We start from the raw sequence: 23,083 nt of genomic DNA on the forward strand, positions 1-23,083 counted from the left end.
TAGAGAAATTAGGAAGTGTCTAGCAATGATTGAGGAGAAAAGTCACCTGTAAGTTGTCGGGGTTCCTTAGTTTTGAAGAACATTATTTAACCCTGTACACTCTCAACCAGACCCCCTCACCTCCCACCTCATTTCCACCTTCCTCAGGCCACTCCCAACGGCATGCACTTAGAACACATTCTCTAGAATTACAGTTTCTCTTTTGGGACCATTTTCCCAGAAGGACTTCTGTAGCTCTACAGACCCTAGAAATTCATTGGAGAATGTTGTTTTTTTTATTATCTGTATTTTTCTAAGAAGAAAGCCCATGGTTTTCATTAGATTTTGAGGTGATCCCTATCCCTCCAAAAGTTAAAAGCCACACCAGTCTAAGAGTGCTTTCGCTAACTTGTGAAAGATGGGATTTCACCAAAAATAATGTGGCATTTCTCTTTGAACTCTATGTCCAATTTTCAAAGGCCCACATACATTTCCTGAATTCTTTTCATTTTTAGGTATGCAAGTCAGTGTTTATTTTCAAAGTGAAAAAGCCTTTAAATATCCGGAAATCATATAGGTCTTATAAATTCTCTACACTTAGTTTTTCATATCGCCAGCAATATGAACACTAGCTCAAGATTTCTTTTGGTTTGGCCAAAATTTTTGTCTTATAAGTAATTACTATAGCATAGTGCCAAGAGGAGAGATTTTTCGATGAATAGTGTTGACAAAGTAATTAATGTGTCCTTCCGTGACCCACTTTTCCTTCATTCTTTCATAGGAACTGAGAGTTTTTGCTTCTTCTTAATCCTTTTGCAAAGCATTGCCCAAATTTTGAAAAGGAGAATAATAAAAGTCGTTAAGATGATTATGGCATTGTACTGCTCAAAAAAAATCATGTTACATTTTCTGCCTTTATGAATGATTTTCAAAGAAGAAAAAAATATATAATTCAGGATTTTGTTTTGTTCTTTCCCTTGAGAAAAGTTATTTGGATTAAGGGATGTGAAAAGCCAGCTGAAAGGCTTTCCACTGCCATTATGCTTCTATTATTATTAATTAAAGTTCCTCAGTGTTAGATTATTCTTTATGTTAAACTCAGAAATACCACGAAATATTCTATATTGTATTGTCTGCCTTGTAATATCATGTTATTGTTGACAGTTACTTTAAACAATATCAATTCCTAAGACTCGCATTTCTATAATTTTCATTTCCAATGTATTTCAAGTTAATATTAGGTTTGGAGATAATGCCACAGAGTTGCTAAGCAACATAATAAGTAATGATTAAAGTAATGATTATAAAACTAGAGGGAAAAGGTCAACATCAGTGTGCCACATGGATTCCTTAAACCTTTTATTCTGAGGCACTGCAAACATTTATAGAAAATATTCTCCCAGGTGATTCCAAACAAAATGTCAGCACCTCTCAAGGTAAAATATTATTTTACTCGAATGTCAGTCAATCTAAGCACCTGTCATAGCTCTTAGCCCTTTTAAGGGTATCCCACACAAAGTTCCTGCTCATACTGTAGCCTCTGGAAGCCACATTTTACGGCCCAAAGCAGTACATTCATCAATGGGCCAACAGAGTTGTGTTTTGTTTTTCTAAATGGGAAAGAAATTTATTGGGGAGATGATTTTGAATTATAAAAGGAGATGTAGGCAGAGTCTGAAACCTGTGAAGAGGAGAGAGAAAGAAAGGTAGGAAGAGTCTCTAATGGCAGCACAGTAGCAAGAAAATTCTGGGATAGCTAATGGGGAGCCCTGGAGCCACTGTCCCCCCTCAGGGGACTGAGCCACATGCTCACTTACTGCAGCTCCACCATACTCATTCACCAGCTAAGAACAGCTGGCGGGAAGTGTGGCTTCAGCAGGAATACAGTCAGTGGTAGATCCCGTGGGCAACAGCTGGACTTCTCAGTCAACTCTGCTTCCCACAAGAGGAGGTCTGAATTATGCATTCCCATTGCTAGTTTTGGGGGGAGTCTTCAGGTTTTTTCATTAATTTTTGGTGGTTATAAAGCCTACATATGTTTTCACGCCACCACATTTTACCTATATTTGATAGCTGTCATGACACATGTTATGAAGTTAATAATACGTGGCTTAAAAATCAATACAGTGTCCTTCTCATTTCTAATCTCCATATCAGGCAGTTTCAGGGCTTCTGGGTCCACCTTTTTCTTTGGTAACAGGATTAACATAACCTGGACATTTTATTAGTGGTACTTTCTCTAAATTAGAATCTTCTGGTCCATCAAAATGACCTTCTGGTAACTTCTTAAGAGATTGTTTAATGTGTTCGGATTTTTCTCCTTGAGAACTCATTCTCCTCACAGCATGACACAGAAAGGGTGATCTTGCCACGGGCCACACAGTGGCCAGGATGCAGCTGAGCAACTGAACTAGCCCTGATCTGGTCATGGTGCCACCTCGGGCCAACAGAGTGTAGTGTAAGCATAAAGAAAGACCACTATAGCCTGTTATCTCTCACACTTGAACCAGAAAACAATGGGTTTTTTAAAAGTTTTCTGTAGTAAGATTTGAGAGTGAATAGATAGAAAGAAGACAGAAGGTAGAGTGGGGCTGAAGAGAGCAAGCTTAAAATAAAAGGAATAAAATTCCTATAAAATATAAGGAAGCAGAGGGCAGCCCGGGTGGCTCAGCAGTTTAGCACTGCCTTCAGCCCAGAGCCTGATCCTGCTTCTCCCTCTGCCTGTGTCTCTGCCTCTGTGTGTGTGTGTGTCTCATGAATAAATAAGTAAAATCTTAAAAAAATATATGGAAGCAGAAACAATGACTGAACTGATGCAAAGGTGAAGGACACAAAAAAGAGAGTTATATAAGCAAGCCTGAGAAAGAAGAGAATAGAGCAGTCACACGGAGATTGTCCGAGTTGCACAAATGACATCAGAGCATCAAAGAATTCCTGCTGCCTGGGAGACAAAACCATCTTTCAATTGTTACCTTTGTGACTTATTCAAAGTCCTCCTTGGGATGGTATTTCCCTTAGGGTTTTGTACATAGATTACCACCAGGACCACTTACTGTTGGTTCCCTGAAATAGCGGGCATTTAACCAGAATGCCATGAGAAGAAAACCACCCTAAGGTGCTTCATTACCAAGGAAATCTACCTGGAAATACACTGAAAAAGAAATGGGTTGTAATGGGGTGAAATAGTCTAGTACCAATTCCTCCCCCTTCCATGAAACTTTCCTGTTGCTATTTCTCTAGTCAAAATAAGTTACATTCCCATAAGAGAGCTTTCATTTATCCCAACCTTCTAGCTTCTTGTGTATTAATGACTATCTCAAACATAAAACAATTGAGGGTGAAGCTAATGTCTTAATAATTGTACCCTTAACAGCTCCTAGCGTAGAGTGTAAATTTAAATGTTTAAGAAAGAAACAAACAAAAAAAAGGAAGAGAGAAAGGTAAAAAAAAATTACTGTGCTATTACAATAGCTATTATTGTGCTATTGAATGTTTCAGAAGGTTTTAATATATACAGTGTGTTGTCTAAGTAGGTAAACTATTACGAAGCAAAGTAAATACTGAACCTTAACATCTAAGATGAATAATGGACATCAATCTTATGGATAAAATATCACAATCACCTTGCCTGAAACTTCCAACAAGGATACAATATTTAAGAGTTAGCTTATATGGATATAGTAGAAAATTAATTAAACACCAATTTTTTGAAAAGACACAGGGGTACCTGGGTGGTTCAGTCAGTTAAGCATCTAACTCTTGATTTCAGCTCAGGTCATGATCTCAAGGTTGTGATACTGAGCCCCATGTGGGCTCTGTGCTGGGCATGGAGCCTGCTTAAGATTCTCTCTCTCTTCCTCTGCCCCTCTCCCCAACCCCACTTGCTTGCTCTCTCTCTCTCTCTCTCTCTCTAAAAAAAATAAATAAATAAAAGACACTTACAGAATTAATTCCATAAACTCTGAGATTTTCATCTTCCTACTGAAATAGACTAAAAAAAAATACACCAGAGCCATCTATGAAGTTTTGTTCATGAAATTTTAAAAATGAAATAAAATTAATATATTTTTCATGTCCATTTTAATTTTGGCAACATTAATGTATCAGGACTGGAGGAGAATTTTCTTTAGATTTTTATCATATCGTTTAATTTAATCATACATGTTTCTGATTTTCCTGATATAAAAAGATGTTCAGGAAACTATAAAAAACTGAGATGGGTTGAAAATATCCACCATAATATAGACAAGATACACTGTCCTATCAATGAAGGTCTAAATTGTCTTCCTGCCTCTGACCCCTTTGTCCTCAGTATGGTAGTCATAGGCACAATATAAATAAAAACTGTCCCTAGAAGACAAACCACCATAAGAACCTCATTTCAGTGACTAACAACGATTGGCTTAGAGATGGGAAATACATGCAGATGATGATTGTTTGGAGAAAATCTTACATTGGCTGCCTATCTCCTGAGTCTACAACTTTAAGATAGTTTTAGAGCAGTTTTCCTTCCACGAGCCTAAACTGGAAATAAAGACGGGAGATGATCAGAGCTCGCTAAACAGAAAGTCAAAAACATGGAGAGATTTTTTTTTAATAGAGACTAATTTTTGCAGTCACTGTTAGGATGGCCAGAGGAAGGGAAAGTGAGTGGAAGATGGTGTACTTGTCATTTTTTAAAAGAAATACTTATATATCGACTCTCTGATTTTTTAGGACTTCAGTTGTTCCTTAGAGTTTCACAGAGGAGGGAGACACGGAAATTGAACCTGTGAGCCCCAGTGTTTTAAGAAACTCTTGAAGAAAGGAGTCACCAGAGGATATTGAGGAGAGATCAGAGACAAGGCAGAGGCAATAGAATTACAAAGCACAAGCTACCTCAAAGGAAAAAAGAAGATAAGCTTTTAATAGTTTAATTAGATTTTGCATTCAGGTCATCATTGAGTTTTGCAGTTGACATTTGATGATTAGGTGATTTATAACCGTCCTCCACCTGGCCACCCCCACACCACCGGCAGCCTTGGGTTCAGAGGCAAGGCCTGTATCTATTTCTGCTTGTCATCATATTTGTACTTCCCAGCATAGGGCCTGACACATAGAAGGCACACCAGAAATATTCATGGGACAAATGATACAAAGTTTGGAATTGGAGACTGATGAAATTAGAAGGGTTTTCAGAGGCTTAAGGAGAACGCTAAACATTTGAGATCTCACCTGAAGACAATGTTGTAAAACCTAAACTGGAACAAATTATAAGAAGAAATAGAGCAGTGATTGGGACTTGCCATAGATTAATAGAAGTAGAGTTTGGCTCTGAAATCTGGCTGTTGGAATATATTTCCTATTTTTGCTGAAGACATCCAGTGTTCTCTCTTTTTCTCTTAGCTTACAGTCTAGGTTGAGATGTCGTTTGTTTTCTTATCTCTTTTTACTGTTAAACAAGTCTTATCTCTGCATATACAGTTATACCTTTGTCTTAAACCTGCTTCAACCTACTTAAAACACAACATACTATATATTCCATGTGCTATTTATAGTAAAGGGTAAAAAGCCTCCAAAATTATAAAATATCGGAGAACCTGAATTTTTTTTTAAATATTCTTTTTTAATTTTTATTTATTTATGATAGTCACAGAGAGATAGAGAGAGGCAGAGACACAGGCAGAGGGAGAAGCAGGCTCCATGCACCGGGAGCCCGACGTGGGATTCGATCCCGGGTCTCCAGGATCGCGCCCTGGGCCAAAGGCAGGCGCCAAACCGCTGCGCCACCCAGGGATCCCGAGAACCTGAATTTTTAAAGTTTGACCAGCATCAGCAAAGATGTGTTAAGTACTTATTTGTACCTAAAGTTAGATTACACTTAAAACTCCAGAGATGAAAAAAAAAAAAGGACATTAATACCTCTTTAAATGTGAGGGTCAATTTACTTATAAATTCATGTTGAATAAGTATTAATTGTTATAAATCCAACTGGCAAATGAAGAGACATGTTTATAAATGACATTACTAGGTCCACGTTAAGGCTCAAAGAAATCAGTTTCACCAGATAAAAATGTGTTATAAATAACAAAAATAAAACCTAGAATTTGTAATCAAGGCAGGAGGAAAGAGAGCTGTTTGATAAGAAAGAAAGAATTGAATCTGTGCTTTACAGAAATTATTCCTGTCACTGAAAAAGTAGCAAGTAAATGAATGGTGCTGGCAGTAATTCTCTCCTTCTCAGAGGAAATGTTGATTCTTTCCCCAAAAGACAAGACTCCGCCACAGGAAAGCTAAGCATGTGGAGTAAGCAAAGAAACAGAAACAGAAACCAAACTAAACCAACCAAACAAAAAAAATCGTTGAAGAAAAATTAAAGCAGAAAAAAAAAAAAACAACCCAAGCATTGAGAAATTTACTATCTGGCATGAAAAGATTTCAAAACCATTACATTAAGTTGCATTGTTAATCACTAATTTATCTTTGATAGGAAATAATTATCCGTCCCATGATCAAATAAAATATTTCTTGGCTTATCAAGTATATGTTGATCCAACTATCCTCATTATTTTGGGGCATGATTCTGGTTTTATTAATTGTCAGTAAAATGTCCAGTACAATGTAGTAAATAATTCTCTAGTATAATTGTACATAATTATTAATAATAGATTTTCTTGGGCACCTGGGTGGCTCAGTAGTTGAGCCTCTGCCCAGGGTCCTGGGATCTAGTCCTGCATCGGGCTCCCTGAATGGAACCTGCTTCTCCCTCTGCCTATGTCTCTGCCTCTCTCTCTCTTTGTCTGACATGAATAAAAAATAAAAAATAAAAATAAAATAAAATAAAAACTTCATAAAAAATAATAGATTTTCTTCTCTTTAATTACCAATTCAATTCAGTGAAAGTTACATTCTGAAGTCTATCTTTTGTAAACACTTTCTTTTTTTAAAGAACATCGTTGACGTACAAAAAGAGAATACTTCTGCTTTGGCAGGAAAAAAAGACACAATTCTAGAACTTGAAAACTTAAACTTCTAATGTTCTTCATATCTTAATCTTACTACTTGAACCCTAATAACAAATCTTAACCCAGATATTAAATTAGGGATCTAAATTTCATTGCTTACTAAAAGATTGGAAGAATATTTCCTGTGGCCTGTCTTCTCAAATACACAGATAGGCATAACTTATTAAAATTTGAAATTGAACATGGGATATTGATTTTTAACAGGAGGATATAGTAGCAAATTAAACTGATTATAGGAATCAGGTTTTAAAAGTCTAAAAGCCAAACTGCAATGGCTCTTGCCTGCTAAGTGGAATGATACCGTTATAGTGAAGAACCCAGTTTGTTGTATTTTTTTTTAAAGGTTGCTATGTTCATTCATCAAACACAAGTGCATATTTTCATTTTACCAAGAATCAGAGTTGAGATAAATATTCTACTTGAAATGCTTTCTACACAATCATTGTTTTAAAATAGACTGGTAAACACTATGATTCCTCTACTGTGAAGACAAATGAGGGGTTCAGGAAAAGCCAAGCAGAGCATGCAGCTCAAATAAGTAGTTAGTTTGCCAAATGCTCCACATGATTTGGGGAGGGAAAAAGAAATGTAAGGCATGATCCCAGTCTTCTCAACTTCTGAATTTTCTTGGACAGATTAGGATTTATTCTTTAAGACACTTAAAAATTTTCTAAATGGAGGCCGAGAATAGTACCAAATGGGAAATTCAATGGTTTAAAACATAAGCTGGCATTGTTTAGGTTTGGAACACAATGGATTTTACCATTCGTTTTTTTTTTTTATTTAATAGAACGAATACAAAATAGGAATGTGTCTACTTGGTTGACATGTGCATAAAAGAACAGGATCACACACACCTTTAATAGAATAAAAGCCTTACCCAGAAATAAAATATGCATTCAAGATAATCACAGGTTACTTTGCTGGAAGAAAAGATGTTATTTTGTTTATTCTTGCCCAACTTCTTTCTAAAGCTTACATTTTGCATTTAAAATTTAATTCTGGGATCAGTGATGTCTAAATAAAATTTAGTTATAAAGAAAATCCAAAAAAAAAAAAAAATAAAAAAAAAAAGAAAATCCAAACACATTAAACATATGAGAAATTTTAGGGATTTTATCAGGTATACAAAGCCCAAGGTTTACTGTAACATATCATCAAGATCACATGTCTAGAATTAAGAATAAGGTCTTTTTATTGCTATAACCATAAACAATATATACTGCCTAATGCACGGTTTAATGTCTTATATTTGTATTCACCAAACTACGCCAATAAAAATAAAAATGGCTGGCATCTATTGAACACTTATTATATATCACACACTAAGAGCTTTACATATTTATATCTTATTAATCCTAATGACTACCGCAAGAGACAGGTACAATGATTATCCTCATTTTACAAATGAGAAAACAGAAGCACAGCAAGTTTAAGAATTAGTCCCTCATCTATAGATAATAGAACTTATGAATGAGCCGAGGAAATGTTTAAAATTGCTATAACTTTTGTAGGTTTTATTAATGACATATGGATTTGAGATGTCATGTATCAACATACTTGTCTTTTACATTAAGTCTTTACACAAGTGCAAATGTAAGTACGTAAATGTGACATACCTTTATCAAAAATACCTGGCAATCACTGATATAGTCATATTCCAGCCCATCAAAGGAATGATAGTGCCGGTCCCCATATATCGTGCACACGGCTGGGCACGGATAGTAGGTGCAATTGAACATCCCTCGACGACAAACACTAGCCAAAAATAACACCAGTTATCTTTCTAAGACATTTGGCTCTAATTAGCATCTTTCAAGCAATAAAAACATTTTAAGGTTTGTATTCAAGAACATTTACTGAGCCAAGAGCCCTTATAAATATTGCCAATTGGTTCAATAACATTTATTACACTGAGAAATCAGGCCTGGATTTACCACTTTGCTTAAATGTATTATCAGGCACCACAATCAAGAAGCCTAAAAATGGTACTTGGGTCATCTGAAAACAGATGACAGCATAAAAAATTGAATATAGTTATGATGAGAGCAAAAAAAAAAAAAAACCTATAATGCCATCTCCTATATTGGGATCAGTTTAAATATACTAGACATGACCTTGTTCATGAGCTTGGAATTTTTTTTCCCCACATTTTAAGGAAATTGCATTTCAATTTTGTTTTATGGTACTGTTTCGGCTTATTTCCAAACAGAAGACCTGGTATTAAATGTGATCGTCTCTTCAGAGCATTTATTAATTTCTTATAAACTGCAGATATTGTTTTTCTTCTTAAATTTTCAAGCTTTCACATTTTACAGTTTTCTTCTGGGCTGAACAAACTTGCCCCAAAATAATGCTATGATTCCCCTGCAGATAATAGCTCTCCACCAACTCCTAAATGCCTTTAGGAAAATCTTATTTACTCGGGCTTGATTTGGGGTTTTTTTTTGTTGTTGTTGTTGTTGTTTTTGCTGAAGTCAGTCACATTGAATAAATACAAGATGATTGAAACAAATACAATTGCTTAGGGAAAAATTTTGTGAAATAAAAGGATCTCATTACCAGGTATAACATGGCGTAGCAATCACTTCTCCTGAGAGGTACTCCCAATCTTTCCAGATACACGGACAGCTTTCAGGGACATAACACTTGCCTTTGTGCTCTGCCATTCTTCCAAATGAAGGGGTAAATGCTGTTTAGTTTCTGTTTTGTGAAAATCAGTAAACCATCTATATTTATTAGAGCTACCACAGGCATGTCCTAGCTCACCTAGGGAGGGGGCAGTTCTAATCTTTTGCTCCCTCTTTTTTCACACAGTACCTTGCACATCACAGGGGCAAATAAAACGCCAGGCAAGTGACCAGATGCAATATTTTAACCTTTCTGCTATCGTTTAGCACAATGAAAAAGAAACAGCAGCATAAAGGTCTGCTTCAAGTGAGCTATTCCAAAAATAACACCTAAGGAATAAGTGGGGGCCCCTTTTTTCAATATTTGCAACTTAAAAGAAATCTGTGGGACCTAACAATTTTTCAATAAAATAATAAATTATGAAATAGATAACATTTTCTGTTGCAGGACAGAGAGAACAATCAAAAGCTCCTTACGTAGGTGCTTAAATGTAAAGTCCTGAGGACTTAGTTAAGATGTGTTTTGAATAAAAAGCCATTATATCAAGTGTTTCCCATTCTTTTTTTTAAGATTATTTGTTTGTTTGTTTGTTTGTTTGTTTGTTTGTTTGTTTGACAGAGAGAGCACAAGCAGGGGGAGTGGCAGGCAGAGGGAGAGGGAGAAGCAGGCTCCCAACTGAGCAGAGAGTCTGAGGCTGGGGTGGATCCCAGGACCCTGGGATCGCAACCTGAGCCAAAGGCAGATGCTTGACCCACTGAGCCCCCCAGGGCACCCCTCTATGAGACATTTAATGAAGTACTTGCAGTTCATTGCGATGAATCCCCCTAAAGGTTTTTACATAAAAGAGTGCATTAAATTGAGTCCTAAATGTTGAGAAGTCTTTCAGGTAGAGCCAGGGAAGAGAAGGGCTTTCCAGGCAGAGGAGAAATGGTGATGCCCAGGGAAAGTGGAGAGAAGTGTGGGAGAGGTGAGCTGAGAAAATACAGATTCTAGGACACTTGTCTGAAAGAAAGAAATGTAAATGGGATAGTGCAGCCCTTACAGAGACAGGTTCACTGAGTCACCTTTACTCAACAATCGAGTGTCTGCTGCATGCTAGACGTTGGGACACACACATTAAGATGTTCACGGTCTTCCTGAGTGGAGTTTGAGGTCTAGTGGACAACACAGACATTAAATAAGGAATTACATTGCTGTGCTAGAAGAGCTGAGAGAGGGAAAGCAGGGAAAGAAACATATGGGATCCTTTCTATGAGAGAAGAGGCAAGAATCCAGGATTCCTGACTTCTATGTTAATTTTGATGGCATTGAATTATAACATTTGAAAGCAAATTCAGAAAGAACTTCATATATTTGGTCTATTTTTAGTAGCTGCTTATCTTATTATTTTAAGTTACTATATTAGCTACATTATTTTACTTTAAATTTTATTTATTAGTAGTATTTTATTATTGTTTGTGAAATAAACTCTTGAGAGAAGATTTTAGGAATATTGAAAAATATATGTATATATTTATATCAAGGGTATTAGAATATGTATCATATATAATATGTATCTAATCTTCATGTCAAAATATTTTGAAAATACTCTAAAGGTAATTCTCCTTTGAGATTATGGTATTTAGTTTTTATATTCATAGATATTATTTTAAGATACTTTTTAAAGGGATAATCTTTCAGGAAGGAAATAACATGTCAAAAGACACAAACATTTAAAATGTGTTAATAGTAAAGAATGTGAAACACTTGTGAAACACTGTCTCTGTCTCTCATGAATAAATAAATAAAATATTTTTAAAAAATATTTCACAGAGAAAATAAAAACAACAGCAAAAACAAATATTTCTGAGTGCTTCCTGTGACCCAGCCACTATAGAATACAGCACTAATTCACCTAATCCTCATGACAATCCCAAAGGTAGATTCTGTTGTTATCTTATAAATGTATTTTAGTAGTATCCCCCAGCCCGTAGCTTAACACAGTGTCCCAAATGTTAGCACCATTTGACTGGTGCATGACACATACTCAACCCCTTAGACGTTTGTAGATACACTTTAAAAAGAGAAAGCTGAGATTCTGAGGGCCTCAATCCCAATTACCCTGAGATCACGACCTGAGCTGAAAACACAAGTCTGACACTCAACCAACTGAGCCACCCAGGGACCCCAACAGTGATTACTAAACCAAGTTATGAGGATCTTTCATACTCAATGAATGGCTGTCACTCCAAGGATCCCCACAAGCAGGTGACACTAGGCTTATTGTCCTAAAAGAAGCCAGTCAAGGTCATATGGAAGACAATCCAAATCATATTACCATGAACAACTTTATAAAAGAATGTTCTATATAATAAAATTATTTCCAAATCAGTCAAAGGCCTCTCAGTTAATTCTAGCTATATTTACTTCAACACAATAAGAGAAGGTGAGAAAAAAATTTCTGTAGTTTTTGAAATGAAACCAAAACAGGAAAAAAATAAATCATCATTGAACTAACAGTCAAAGGTGATAGTAAATAAATATTCTTTAAAAAAAAATAATAGCATTAATCACAGGCATATAAAAAAATTAGGATGCAGCTTTATCAGCCATGAGTCCTTGAGTCATAATCAAATCAAATCAAGCAATGTTGTCGGTTCCAATTATTTTACTGTAATAAAGGTTATATTTCCCTTGTCCTTTTTTTACTAAAATGTCTTCCTCATTTTACTAAAATGTCATCTGCTCTATGGCCTGATTCCTACCTGCCTTTACACCCCTACCTGCGGGCACTTGTTCTTTCAGCCTCCTCCCTTTCTAAAGAGATTGGTATGGTCCCAAGTCATTTGGCTCTTTTATCTATTCCAGATGGGGACCATCTAGACAAATGCAACTCTCCTGAGAAACGAACTACAAAACCTCTCTCTTCTTTGCTCATGGTAAAGGAACTGAGCCCAGGAATCCCTCCGTGCGAATGTGTTCACCGGGGAAGAATGGGTGACCTGTTTGCCTCAGGTGGCCTCTCTCTCTGTGCACTGCCTCCATTCACTACCAGAAGAGGGAGGGCCGGTGAGGCCAGATGTTATGTGCCTGCAGGGAAACCAACAGCCACCAGATTCTGTATTTAACTTCCCTGTGGATGAGGCATTCATGCTAGTAAAATAAACTTACAAAAACAGGAGTATATTATTCTGCTATAAGATAGTGATTCATATTGATTGAGCACCCCTCCCCCCCAACACACACACACCATAGCTCACAAACATAACAGGCTTAAAAGAAATTTGCAGGAAAATTACCCAGCTAACATCAGCAGAGCTGGGACTTGAACTCTGGTGTGTTTGAAGCCAGAGCTCCCACTGGTCCCCACTGCCCTATGTAGCCTCCACACCCCATATTTTTCATAACATCCATTAAGTAAAGCAGTTGGCAGGACACCTGGGGGGCTCAGTCGGTTAAGCATCCAACTCTTTGTTTCAGCTCAGGTCACGATCTCAGGGTTGCGGGAGCCTGCATCAGGCTCCATGCTCAGTATAGAGTCTGCTAGAGAGTCTTTCAAGTCCTCTCCCTCTCCCCTCTCCTCACTCATGCTAAATAACTAAATAAAATCCCAAAAAGATAAAAATTAAAAAATTAAAAATTACAGCAGTTGGCCTCACTATTATAACTTCACTTCAATGACCATAATATAGAAAAGATATGCACTTGAAGTATTTTAAATGGATACTGGCTCACTCTCACTTTCCCAAAACTGCAGTTAAACCAGGAGATAAATGCCAAGTCCATCCTGAAATGAGTTCTCTTCCATTCGTTGTAATGCTTCAACGATACTGTATGTATAACACTCGCGACATATTTAATCATCTGCTATGCGTCATGTGTAATATTTCAAAGATAGCATGTGATATGTTACATGAATATAGCAAAATAATTACAATAGTCTTCTAGTTACCAACTCAGAGTTCACCACCAGTCAGAACAGTTTTAGCTATTTCTGTAAATAATATTTTTAAGAGCTCTTGCATTTTCAAATTCTAAATATTTTCAAAAAAAAGAAAAGAAAAGAAAAGAAAAGAAAAGGCTTACCCTGGAGCACAAACACAGCCACTTATACAGGGTGAGGATGGGGCACAAGTGAAGTTCATGGCCAGGTTTGCACATGTGGTCTCACAATTTACACCACCAGCTGGTAATTCAGGGTCAGGAAATCTGCAGTCGAAATACACTTTTCCTTCGGGACAGGCAGGAACTTCAGGGAAAAGGCACAGAGATAATACTCTTAACTTTGTATTTGCTCCACAGACAAACACGCATGCTGACATGCATTTGTCATCAAAACAGAATTCACCGTAGAATATCTTACCAGTTATTACTAGATGATGCTCTGACTTTTAATGTTTGGTTGAGGAACGTACAAACCTTCTCCAGAACGATTCCCTTTGGTCTCCTAAATTGCAAAAACCTACTTGGAGTTTGAGAACCTTAGCTGCCCTCCACAAAGCAATCACTAAGCAACGGTTATATAATTTTCTGAGGTCAAGAAACAGGGTATTTTGATTGAGCCAAACATACACTTTCAATTTTTTGAGGACGGGTAACATAGCCTGCCCACACTCTTACAAAGCCATGTATTTACAATGAACACACGATAGTTTTAGATCTTTCTTCACCTCTGAGTCATTATTTACACCAGTCCCCACCACAGTGTGGAAGTACAAAAGTAGACATAATTATAGGCAAGGTAGGGGCTACATCTTCTTCCGGAAAGCTTTTGTGCTCACAGGGATTAAATAAATTCCCTTACTGGGGCCAATGGGATCAAATCTTGTGGGCTCCGCTGGGAGAAGTCCGGCCACCTGGATTTCCCTCTCTTTTACTCAAAGCCACCCTGAAGCGAGTAGGGCGAGGCAAGGGTTGCTACTGAATACGTGTGTGGTCCATGAATATACCCAGTAAAGGAGCCTCGATGCTTGAATCATCATAAAGCAAATCCAGGGCATATAAATCAAAGCTAATTTATAATAATATACAAGGCCCTGCAAATAAATAACAAGGTAATAGCTCAGTTTTATCAGCCTCCACTTTTTCTGTCCATTAAAATCAATGAAAGCAGTGTTGTTTGTTATTTGTCTAGAACTTCTGCACAGTGACTAAAAACTTGAGGCTTTTTAATGGTAAAAACAAATAATAGGTAGGGTACTCTACAGGATTTTCAGGAATGATAAGCAAGTGTAAAACAACATTCTGGAGAGAGATGGTGGTAGATGTCATTTTGCAAACCATGTGTAGCAGATGGCTGCTAGGCCTAGAGTCCAAGAACCAGTGGCAGGGCCCTCACCTCGGCCATCGGCAGAAATGTAGCATCTTGGGCATCGTCCCCGACCCTGCTGATCAGAATTAATGTTTTACCAAGGTCCCCAGATGACTGTGTACACATCACATCTGAGAAGGCCTGATCTAGAGTAGTTCCCCAATCGCTGTTCCACAAATGGGTTTCAACAGATGCCTGGATGCATGTGCACCTGCGCCCGTTCTGGGGTAGGTAGCCTATAGGCATCCCCAGGTTCATCAGTCTGCCCCTCGGCAGCCTTGTAAGTTCACCCCAGGATGTCCTACGAATAGTATAATCATCAATGTGAAAAAAAAATAAGGAAGTACTGGAGCACCAGGTTGAGGAACATTCCCAAGGCTATATTCATGCACATTGGCAAGGAGGGCTGTGATGGATGTCTGGCTTCCAGAAAAAGGGCAATAGTGTTAGAGCAGTGTTCTTTCAGGAAAACATCTATCTAGCTCTTACCAGTAGAGGGCGTGGCTGGTTCTTCACATTTCACCGTCCCATTTGAACACTGGCTAGTAGAGGTAAACAGCTGGTTAATTTATGAGGCCACATCTCAGTTTTTTCTATATTTCAAAAACAATGGACTATGCAAAAATTGATGGGGCACACTTACAGATATTATTTTTCTCCACATATTCTTTTTTTTACAAATAAGTTATTGGCTTAGGTTCAATTTGAAGAGACCTATTTCAGTTCAATTTTTATCAGACATGTATGTGGGAGGCACCGCAAAAGCTATAGGGGACACAGAAACCAAAATTCACAGTCTTCACCCAAGTGCTTATATTCTAGTAAGAAAGGAAAACACACAAATAAATCTATGCCGTGTGACATATACGATATAGAAATGTGTTTAAGATACAAAAGTAAAGCAAAGAGGGATGCCTGGGTGGTTCAGGGTTGAGCATCTGCCTTCGGCTCAGGGCGTAATCCTGGAGTGTGGGGACTGAGCTCCCTGCGTGGAGCCTGCTTCTCTCTCTGCCTCTGTCTCTGCTTCTCTTTCTCTGTGTGTGTGTCTTTCATGAATAAATAAATGAAATCTTTAAAAAAACAAAAACAAAACAACAAGCAAAAACTGAAAGTAAAGCAAAGAGAAATGGCTTAAAATCTCTTGGCAACTGAGATGGTCAAAGAAGGCAAAGTCTGGACAGTCTTTTTTTTTTTTTTTAAGTCTGGACAGTCTTAAAGAATGGATGGAGGTTATGACATGGATAAAGCAGGAAGCTGTCACACTCAGTGGAGATGTGGTACAAAGCCACATGTGGTGGAACAGGGTTCTGTGTAACAAAGTGCAACGCGAGAAGTGACAGGAGATGCAGATGCCAAAGAGGCCAAGGCCAACTCCATTAAGATGCTAGGACTTCATCTCAGAGACCTTAAATGGGGGAAGTAAGATGGTTGGTTCCAATTCTAGAAAATTGGCAGCCGCATTGAAGATAGAGTAGAAGCCCATCTTCCTTGCAACTTAGGACCTAAATACAGGGCATAAGGCAAGCCAAATCAAGCTAGATTAATCTCAGAAAGCCCTTAAGAAGATATCATTTAATTATATCTCAGTTAAAAAGAGAAATCAAGATAGGAAACAACATTATCCAGTTCTCAACAACTCCAGCATAAACAGTGTTTGCTTCAGTGTTGGACCAGACCATGTGTTCTACATCTGAGCCCAGGTGAAGAAGCTGACTAGCACACAAGGGCCATGTTACACGAAATGTGTGCATGTGTATCATGTTACCTGAGATGACACGCAGAGGTAGGACTCACTCACACTGTGCAGGCGGAGAGGACCTGACACGGATCCCAGGGCACAGACCCCGCTCTTCCAAATCATTCTCTCTCTTTCTCTCTCTCTCTGAGATATAAGCTTTTTTAAAGAAGAATGGTACAGGAGTTCACTGCACTAATAGAACTTTTTTTTTTCCTCCTTGAAGTGGGATGGTTCCTTCATTTTTGCCAAGTTTACTTAAATAAATCCAATTGCATTAAATTCTAGAGAGAGATAACACCTAAGTAGAATGGAAGGGGGGCAAGACTCGAGGCAAGAAAACCAGGTAGAAAGGCCCGGAAAAGAGACAGTGAGAGACATGGCTAGAGAGTAGTGATGGGAACAAAGGAGTGGAATTCACCTATGTCCAGAATGCAAAGTCCACTGGGGTTGGGGGTTTACTGGCTGGAAGGAGTGTTGAGCAGAAGGAAAAAGTTCGAAATGATTCCTAAATTTCCAGCTTGGGAAACTGGCGAGTAGTACAAACTACTAGAGAAAGATTCGAGAGCTGGTGGCCTTGGTATCCTGATGGAGAGGTGAAAGGGGGGCAAATAGAAATAACAATAAAGATCAATTGACCATAAACAGTTTTCTGCCACAAACACAAAGTCAGCTGCAGAGCAAGGTAGGCGATGGGGCAAGCACTGCAGAGCCAGCTTTCCTGGAATTGGAAATCAGCCTTATTACCTAGCTGCTTAACTGCTTGTGCCTCATTTTCCTCACCTGTAAGCAGGGCCTATAGCAACGGTGCCCATCTCTTTTAGGGTTAACGGTGGGGACCGTTTGAGTATTAAACGTAAAACCCTTAGGCCTGCACCAGGACTGCAGAACGTGCATGGTAATGGTTAGATATCATTATTATCATTACCGTTACTATTATCTGCTGTCTATTATTATCTGCAGGTCCCTGTGGTGCAACTTGAAAGAGGGAGATTAGGAGTTGGATGAAGATCAATGTGGACTGCTGCACAGACGTGTCTGTATTTTCCACAAACAGGTTAGGACAGGAAGGAGTGTCACCCTATGAATAAGTGTCATCTCGCTAGGATCAAGTTCACTAGGGAGGGGTCCCCTGACTTGGGCATGTGATATGCGTGGTTCAGGCCAACTAAAACCCCTCAGCAGCTTGCAGTACTTCTGAGAACCAAATTCATCAAAGGGCTTCCATTTCGCTGTGTGATACCTCAATTCATAACTGTTTTCTGCAGTCATGAGTGTAAGACTTAGTTAGGCATTCCATGCTGAAATGGAATATATATGTGGTTGAAAAGGCCATATAAAGGTTATCCGTACACCTTAAATTATAAAAGTCATATTTAGATTTGTAGTTTGGGTTTAAAAATTATATTAGGACATGTTGTCAAGTACAAGCCCCATCATTGAAATCTACCATAAGCCAGATGGTGTTGGGATGAGCTCCCCAGGCTGATACACGCTGCCCCTATAGTGACACCGGCAGTGAAATCTACAAAAAAAAGGCGGGGAGGGTTAAGTTAATAAAATAGGATATAAATTTTTTAAAAACACTAAATTTCAAGCAGACCTTATGTTCTATATTGGTGATGTTAAGGCACACACTAAGGATGACATAATCCATTGCCTGCCTGCAATCCTGTTCTGCGAATGGCAGGAACCATTTACCTGTGGAGTATCGCGTATCTTCAGATCATGTTTTCTGCAGCACAGATTCTGTGTCAGTCTCAGTACAGACTATGTGGTTTTCATCATGAAAAAGCCCCTGAATGCACTTCAGAGAAATATAATTGATATATCATTTTGCCCTATGTGTAAAACAAAAACCCTGACCCCCCATGAGATCTGAGGCATTTCTGAGTGCTGATAGACACTCCTGCTACTGAGATTTGGCACATGACAGTGGAACATGAGCCTTGTTATTAATTTTGACGTGGTAAGAACAAGCAGGAATAAACTTTGAGATTCACCATCACATCTCCTTAGCTGTTCCTACAGCTACTTGTGAACATGTACACGGTTAAAAATAAGGAAATAAAGACATCAAGAAACATTAAGGCCACAGCTCACAGGCACATCTCTGCATATATGCACACTCGTTTTGGAGAACGTTTATTTTCCAGTAAAGGGTGTTGAGTCAATTAAATTTGAAAAAACAAACAAAACAAGCCTGGAAGCCCATTTAACTTGTAAGGGCAGAGAGAGATGCCGGATCCTGTCAGCCCACTCCTGTGACTTACATGGGCACGCAAAAGTGAAGCGTGTCTTCATAGTATTTGCCTTCAGGACAGTTGCAGCCCTCAGCACAGTCGTCGTTACACTGCTCAGGGGCAGCTAGGGACACGCAGGAGCGGCGACAAAAGGAGGCGCAGTGGTGGTACAGCATGCCCTTCTGGCACACGACCCCTAGGATGAAGGAGCATCAGGTGAGGATTGCCACAGGGCACAAAGTATTAATGCTGGGTGATGGGTCTATGACAGACGGAAGCCAGGAAAGACAAAGATATATCACATCAATAAACCTTAGAACATTATAGAATCCTATAAGAGAAATAAAAAAAAAAAAAAAGCGCAAATAAAATGATGATGGTTGACCCTTGAAGAGCATGGATTTGAACTGCGTGGGTTGGTAAACTATACTTGGATTTTTTTCAACAAATACAGAATAGTAGTAAATGTACTTTCTCTTCTTTATGATTTTCTTAATAATATTATCTTTACTCTGGCTTCCTTTGTTACAAGAATATAGTATATAATACATACACAAAAGATGTGTTTATTGACTATATTATCGGTAAGGCTCTGGGTAACAGTAAGTTGTTAGTTAAGTGCCCGGGGAGTCGAAAGTGATACATGAATTTCAACTGTGTGGGTGGGAAATCAGTGGCCCCAACTCCCCCATTCTTCAGGATCAACTGCATTTGCCTCAATAGAAGTGGAACAGATGTATACAGTTTCTATTTTGAAATGCTTTTAAGTGTGACATTCCACAACAGTCTTTAACAGTCTGTACCATATTTTTTTTAATATTTCAAGTATTTTGCATGTCCAAAGAAACTTTCTGTCCTCACATTTTAAACCTATTTACCGCTATATTGATATCATCTTGCTCGTGACATTATTGAAATCTAAGTAAATTTTAAGTCTTCAATAAATAAGGCAAGAGTTGGCTTAATTGATCCATACCCATACCCATATCCATATCCATATCCATATCCATATCTCTTATTTTTCACTTTTTAAATCAGGTCGATAATTTTTTCTAAACCTTTCCAATTTCTCTTTAGACCAACCCAAACTGATTATAGCAGGCAAATTAAAATAATCTAGAAATATACTTGTAAAAAAGAAAAAAAAAAAAAAACCTGGAGAGGTGGCTGGGTGGCTCAGTCAGTTGAGAGCCTGACTCTTGATTTCAGCTCAGGTCATGATCTCACATCTCACAGTCCTGGGATTGAGTCCTCCCTCCCCCCACCTTGGGCTCCATGCTCAGCATGGAGTCTGCTTAAGATTCTCTCCTCCCTCTGCCCCTCCCCCTGCTTGTGGACTCTCTCTCTCTCTCAAATAAATAAATAAATAAAATCTTTTAAGAAAACCTAGGAAAATGCTAGATAAAACATTTTTTAAAATGGTGGAGGGGTAATCTCTCAAATATCAGATATGAAGAGGGAAATAAAATCCAAAACTTGAGAGGAGAAAGAGAATGGGTCCCAGTAAACCTGAACCTCACATTTAATTCATGTGGGAAAGGAAAATGAAAGTTGATCCTTCAGAAGGCAAGGACCTGGGAGAATTTTAACCTGGACCCTCAGAAAAGCTCCATCTTCAGTTGAGAGATGTACTACAGCTGAGGTCAGCAGACTTTTTCTGTAAAGGGCCAAATGGCAAATGGCCTCAGCTTTGCAGGCCATCCAGTCGCTGTCACAACTACTCAACTCTGCCTTTGTAGCTCAAAAGCAGCCATAGACAATCTGTAAACATATGGGCAATAAACTTTATTTACAAAAACATAGGAAGCCCAAGGGTGTTGTTTGCTAACTCCTGGACTTGAAGAAAATCTGACTATAATACCGGAAGAGGCCAGGAGAGCTTCTCTAATTCCATGGGGTCTGTGATGAAATAAAGTATCCTCTGAGAAATTAAATCCCAGATATACATCCTGTACAGTTTGGTGTATGGATTTTCATTACTTTTATATTTACAATATTTTTGTCTTAGAAAGCCCAAGCTGAGAAATTAACTATCAAAACTGGCCAGTGATACCCTACAGCAACGGGGAAAAGCTTAATGCAATCTGTGGCAGGGAGAGGGTGGAGAGGTGGGGAGTGACGCTCCTGAAACCCAGGCCATAAAAGATTCTAACAAGCGTGGGGCAAAGGGTGGCTCTCATAAAGATTAACTCATAAAAAAATTATACAACACGTAAAGAAAGGAAACAACTTACCATGAATGAGACAACAGACACCATAGCCATGAGGTTGACCTTGAGATAATTGCCTGTTGTGTAAAGTACCTATTAGCTACAAATCACTTATGCCACCATCTCACATAATGCTCTTCCATATTTTCTGATACTTAGATATGATATTTTAATGATAATTTTTTTCAGATTTTTCACATTATTTCTGTTGCATATCTCAAACGATGCAGTTACAACTAATTTTGCTTACAATAAAAATAGTAAAAAAAAATGATTGGTCTTATCCAATATAGTTCCAATTTTAAGAAATGAAGCATTTCATTTGTTTTTCATGTTTGCACATTTTAATCATCTTCCAGATAACTTAGGCAATATTGACCTTTCTTTAAAAAAAAAAAAAGCAGTAATTACACAAAAATCTCCAAAGTGTCATCTGATCATCTTTATCCATACCATTATCATACTCACCACAGAATGAAATCTGAGCTCTGAAATCAATGGTAATACCATGCTGGCTGCAGAGGTAGGTGTAGTGGGCAAGAGCATTGCACAGACAGGCGCTTCCACACTTGCAAGCGTCATGGCGGCACAGCTGATAGTACAGCCCAGGGCTAATGTAGATGTGGCAAGAAGCAAAGAGCTCTTGATGGATAACATCACAGTGTGCTGCGTATCCAACTAACAGACAAAACAACAACAAAAACCATTAGCACCTCATTTCCTAGTCTAGATCATACCTTTAAGTATCAAATTCCAGAACTATCCAAGCATCTTGCTTTCCTAGTAATATACAAAATTGCATATAATTTTCAACAGGAGCCAACATTTTCCATTTATACTGTTTTGCTGGTTTGTTTTTACGTTTAGTAATATTGGTGACAGCACTTAATCCATATTTAATAATCTTTTGGCAAAAAAGAAGTATTGTGTTATAACTGAACAATATGAGTAATAGAAGTGTCAATAGAAATGGCGTCAATTACCTAACTGTCTGAGGACCTTCACATAAAATTGCCCCAATTCTGCTATAAAGAATTGGTGAGTATTGGAAGGCTTATCTCCAGACAGCCACACACAGTAAGAAGGGTGCCAGATTGTAGATGCTAGGGCAACTTCCTGGAATTCAAAATTATCCAGGAAGGATTGGGAATCATCTCATTCCAATGAAGTCTCTGGGGTAAATGTAATGCGGCAGTTACCATATAGTTATTGAATACAATGTCTGTGCAAGGCACGTTGAACAATGTCTGGCAAATACCAGGAGCTCAATGATGTCTGATAAATAAATCTATGAATGCATGAATAAATGAGTAATGAATAGAGATTAGGGATTGGACTACATGCTAAAGGCCATGAAATATAATACCAACCCGTTTTGGGAGGTCTGTGTAATCACTTCTTGAATTTTATCAATTTTTCCCTTGAGAATGAGTGATCAAATAGAATTATGGAAGTAACCAAGTTTGACAAAGCAATCTAAATTCCATCTTTCTAAAAAAAAAAAAAAAAAACACATAAACTCCGCTATTAAAAAGAATGAAGTCTTGCCATTTACAATAATGTGGATGGAGCTAGAGAGTATTATGTTAAGTGAAATACATCAGTCAGAGAAAGACAAATACCATATGATTTCACTCATATGTGGAGTTTAGGAAATAAAACAAATAGACATGGGGGGGGGGAACAAACCAAGAAACAGACTCTTAACTATAGAGAACAAACTGAGAGTTGCTGGAGGCGAGGTGGGTTAAATGGGTGATGAGTATGAAGGAGGGCACTTGTCATGAACACTGAGGGTTGTATGGAAGTGATGAATTATTTCTACACCTGAAACTAACATTACCCTGTATGTTAACTAACTGGAATTTAAAGGAAAAAAAAAACCTGAACTTATTTTGTTGAATATTTTAAATATATTTATCATTGGTAAGGAAATACATGGTAATTATCTGAGTATTATATTTTGCATTGCCACAGATAAATATATGAAA

At 38.0% G+C, this 23,083-nt stretch overlaps 2 protein-coding genes across 3 annotated transcripts in view; both read right to left on the bottom strand.

Moving 5' to 3' along the window:
- The window catches only part of OTOGL (otogelin like), a 132,447-nt gene that overhangs the window by 65,854 nt on the left and 43,510 nt on the right, over nt 1-23,083 (bottom strand). For both annotated transcript variants that reach the window (XM_041738638.1, XM_041738637.1), the window contains exons 19-25: nt 21,561-21,770; nt 18,913-19,078; nt 18,090-18,164; nt 15,394-15,446; nt 13,680-13,842; nt 9,546-9,653; nt 8,603-8,741 (exon numbers count right to left, since the gene is read on the bottom strand). In XM_041738638.1, coding sequence (XP_041594572.1) covers nt 8,603-8,741; nt 9,546-9,653; nt 13,680-13,842; nt 15,394-15,446; nt 18,090-18,164; nt 18,913-19,078; nt 21,561-21,770 — 914 coding nt within the window. The remainder of the gene's footprint in view (nt 1-8,602; nt 8,742-9,545; nt 9,654-13,679; nt 13,843-15,393; nt 15,447-18,089; nt 18,165-18,912; nt 19,079-21,560; nt 21,771-23,083) is intronic.
- LOC121481333 (succinate dehydrogenase assembly factor 4, mitochondrial-like) lies at nt 2,133-2,408 on the bottom strand. The gene has a single exon (XM_041738639.1). It carries the CDS (start codon nt 2,406-2,408, stop codon nt 2,133-2,135), a length of 276 nt encoding a protein of 91 aa, XP_041594573.1.

This window comes from Vulpes lagopus, chromosome 23 (genome assembly GCF_018345385.1).
Source record: "Vulpes lagopus strain Blue_001 chromosome 23, ASM1834538v1, whole genome shotgun sequence".
Taxonomy (NCBI): domain Eukaryota; kingdom Metazoa; phylum Chordata; class Mammalia; order Carnivora; family Canidae; genus Vulpes; species Vulpes lagopus.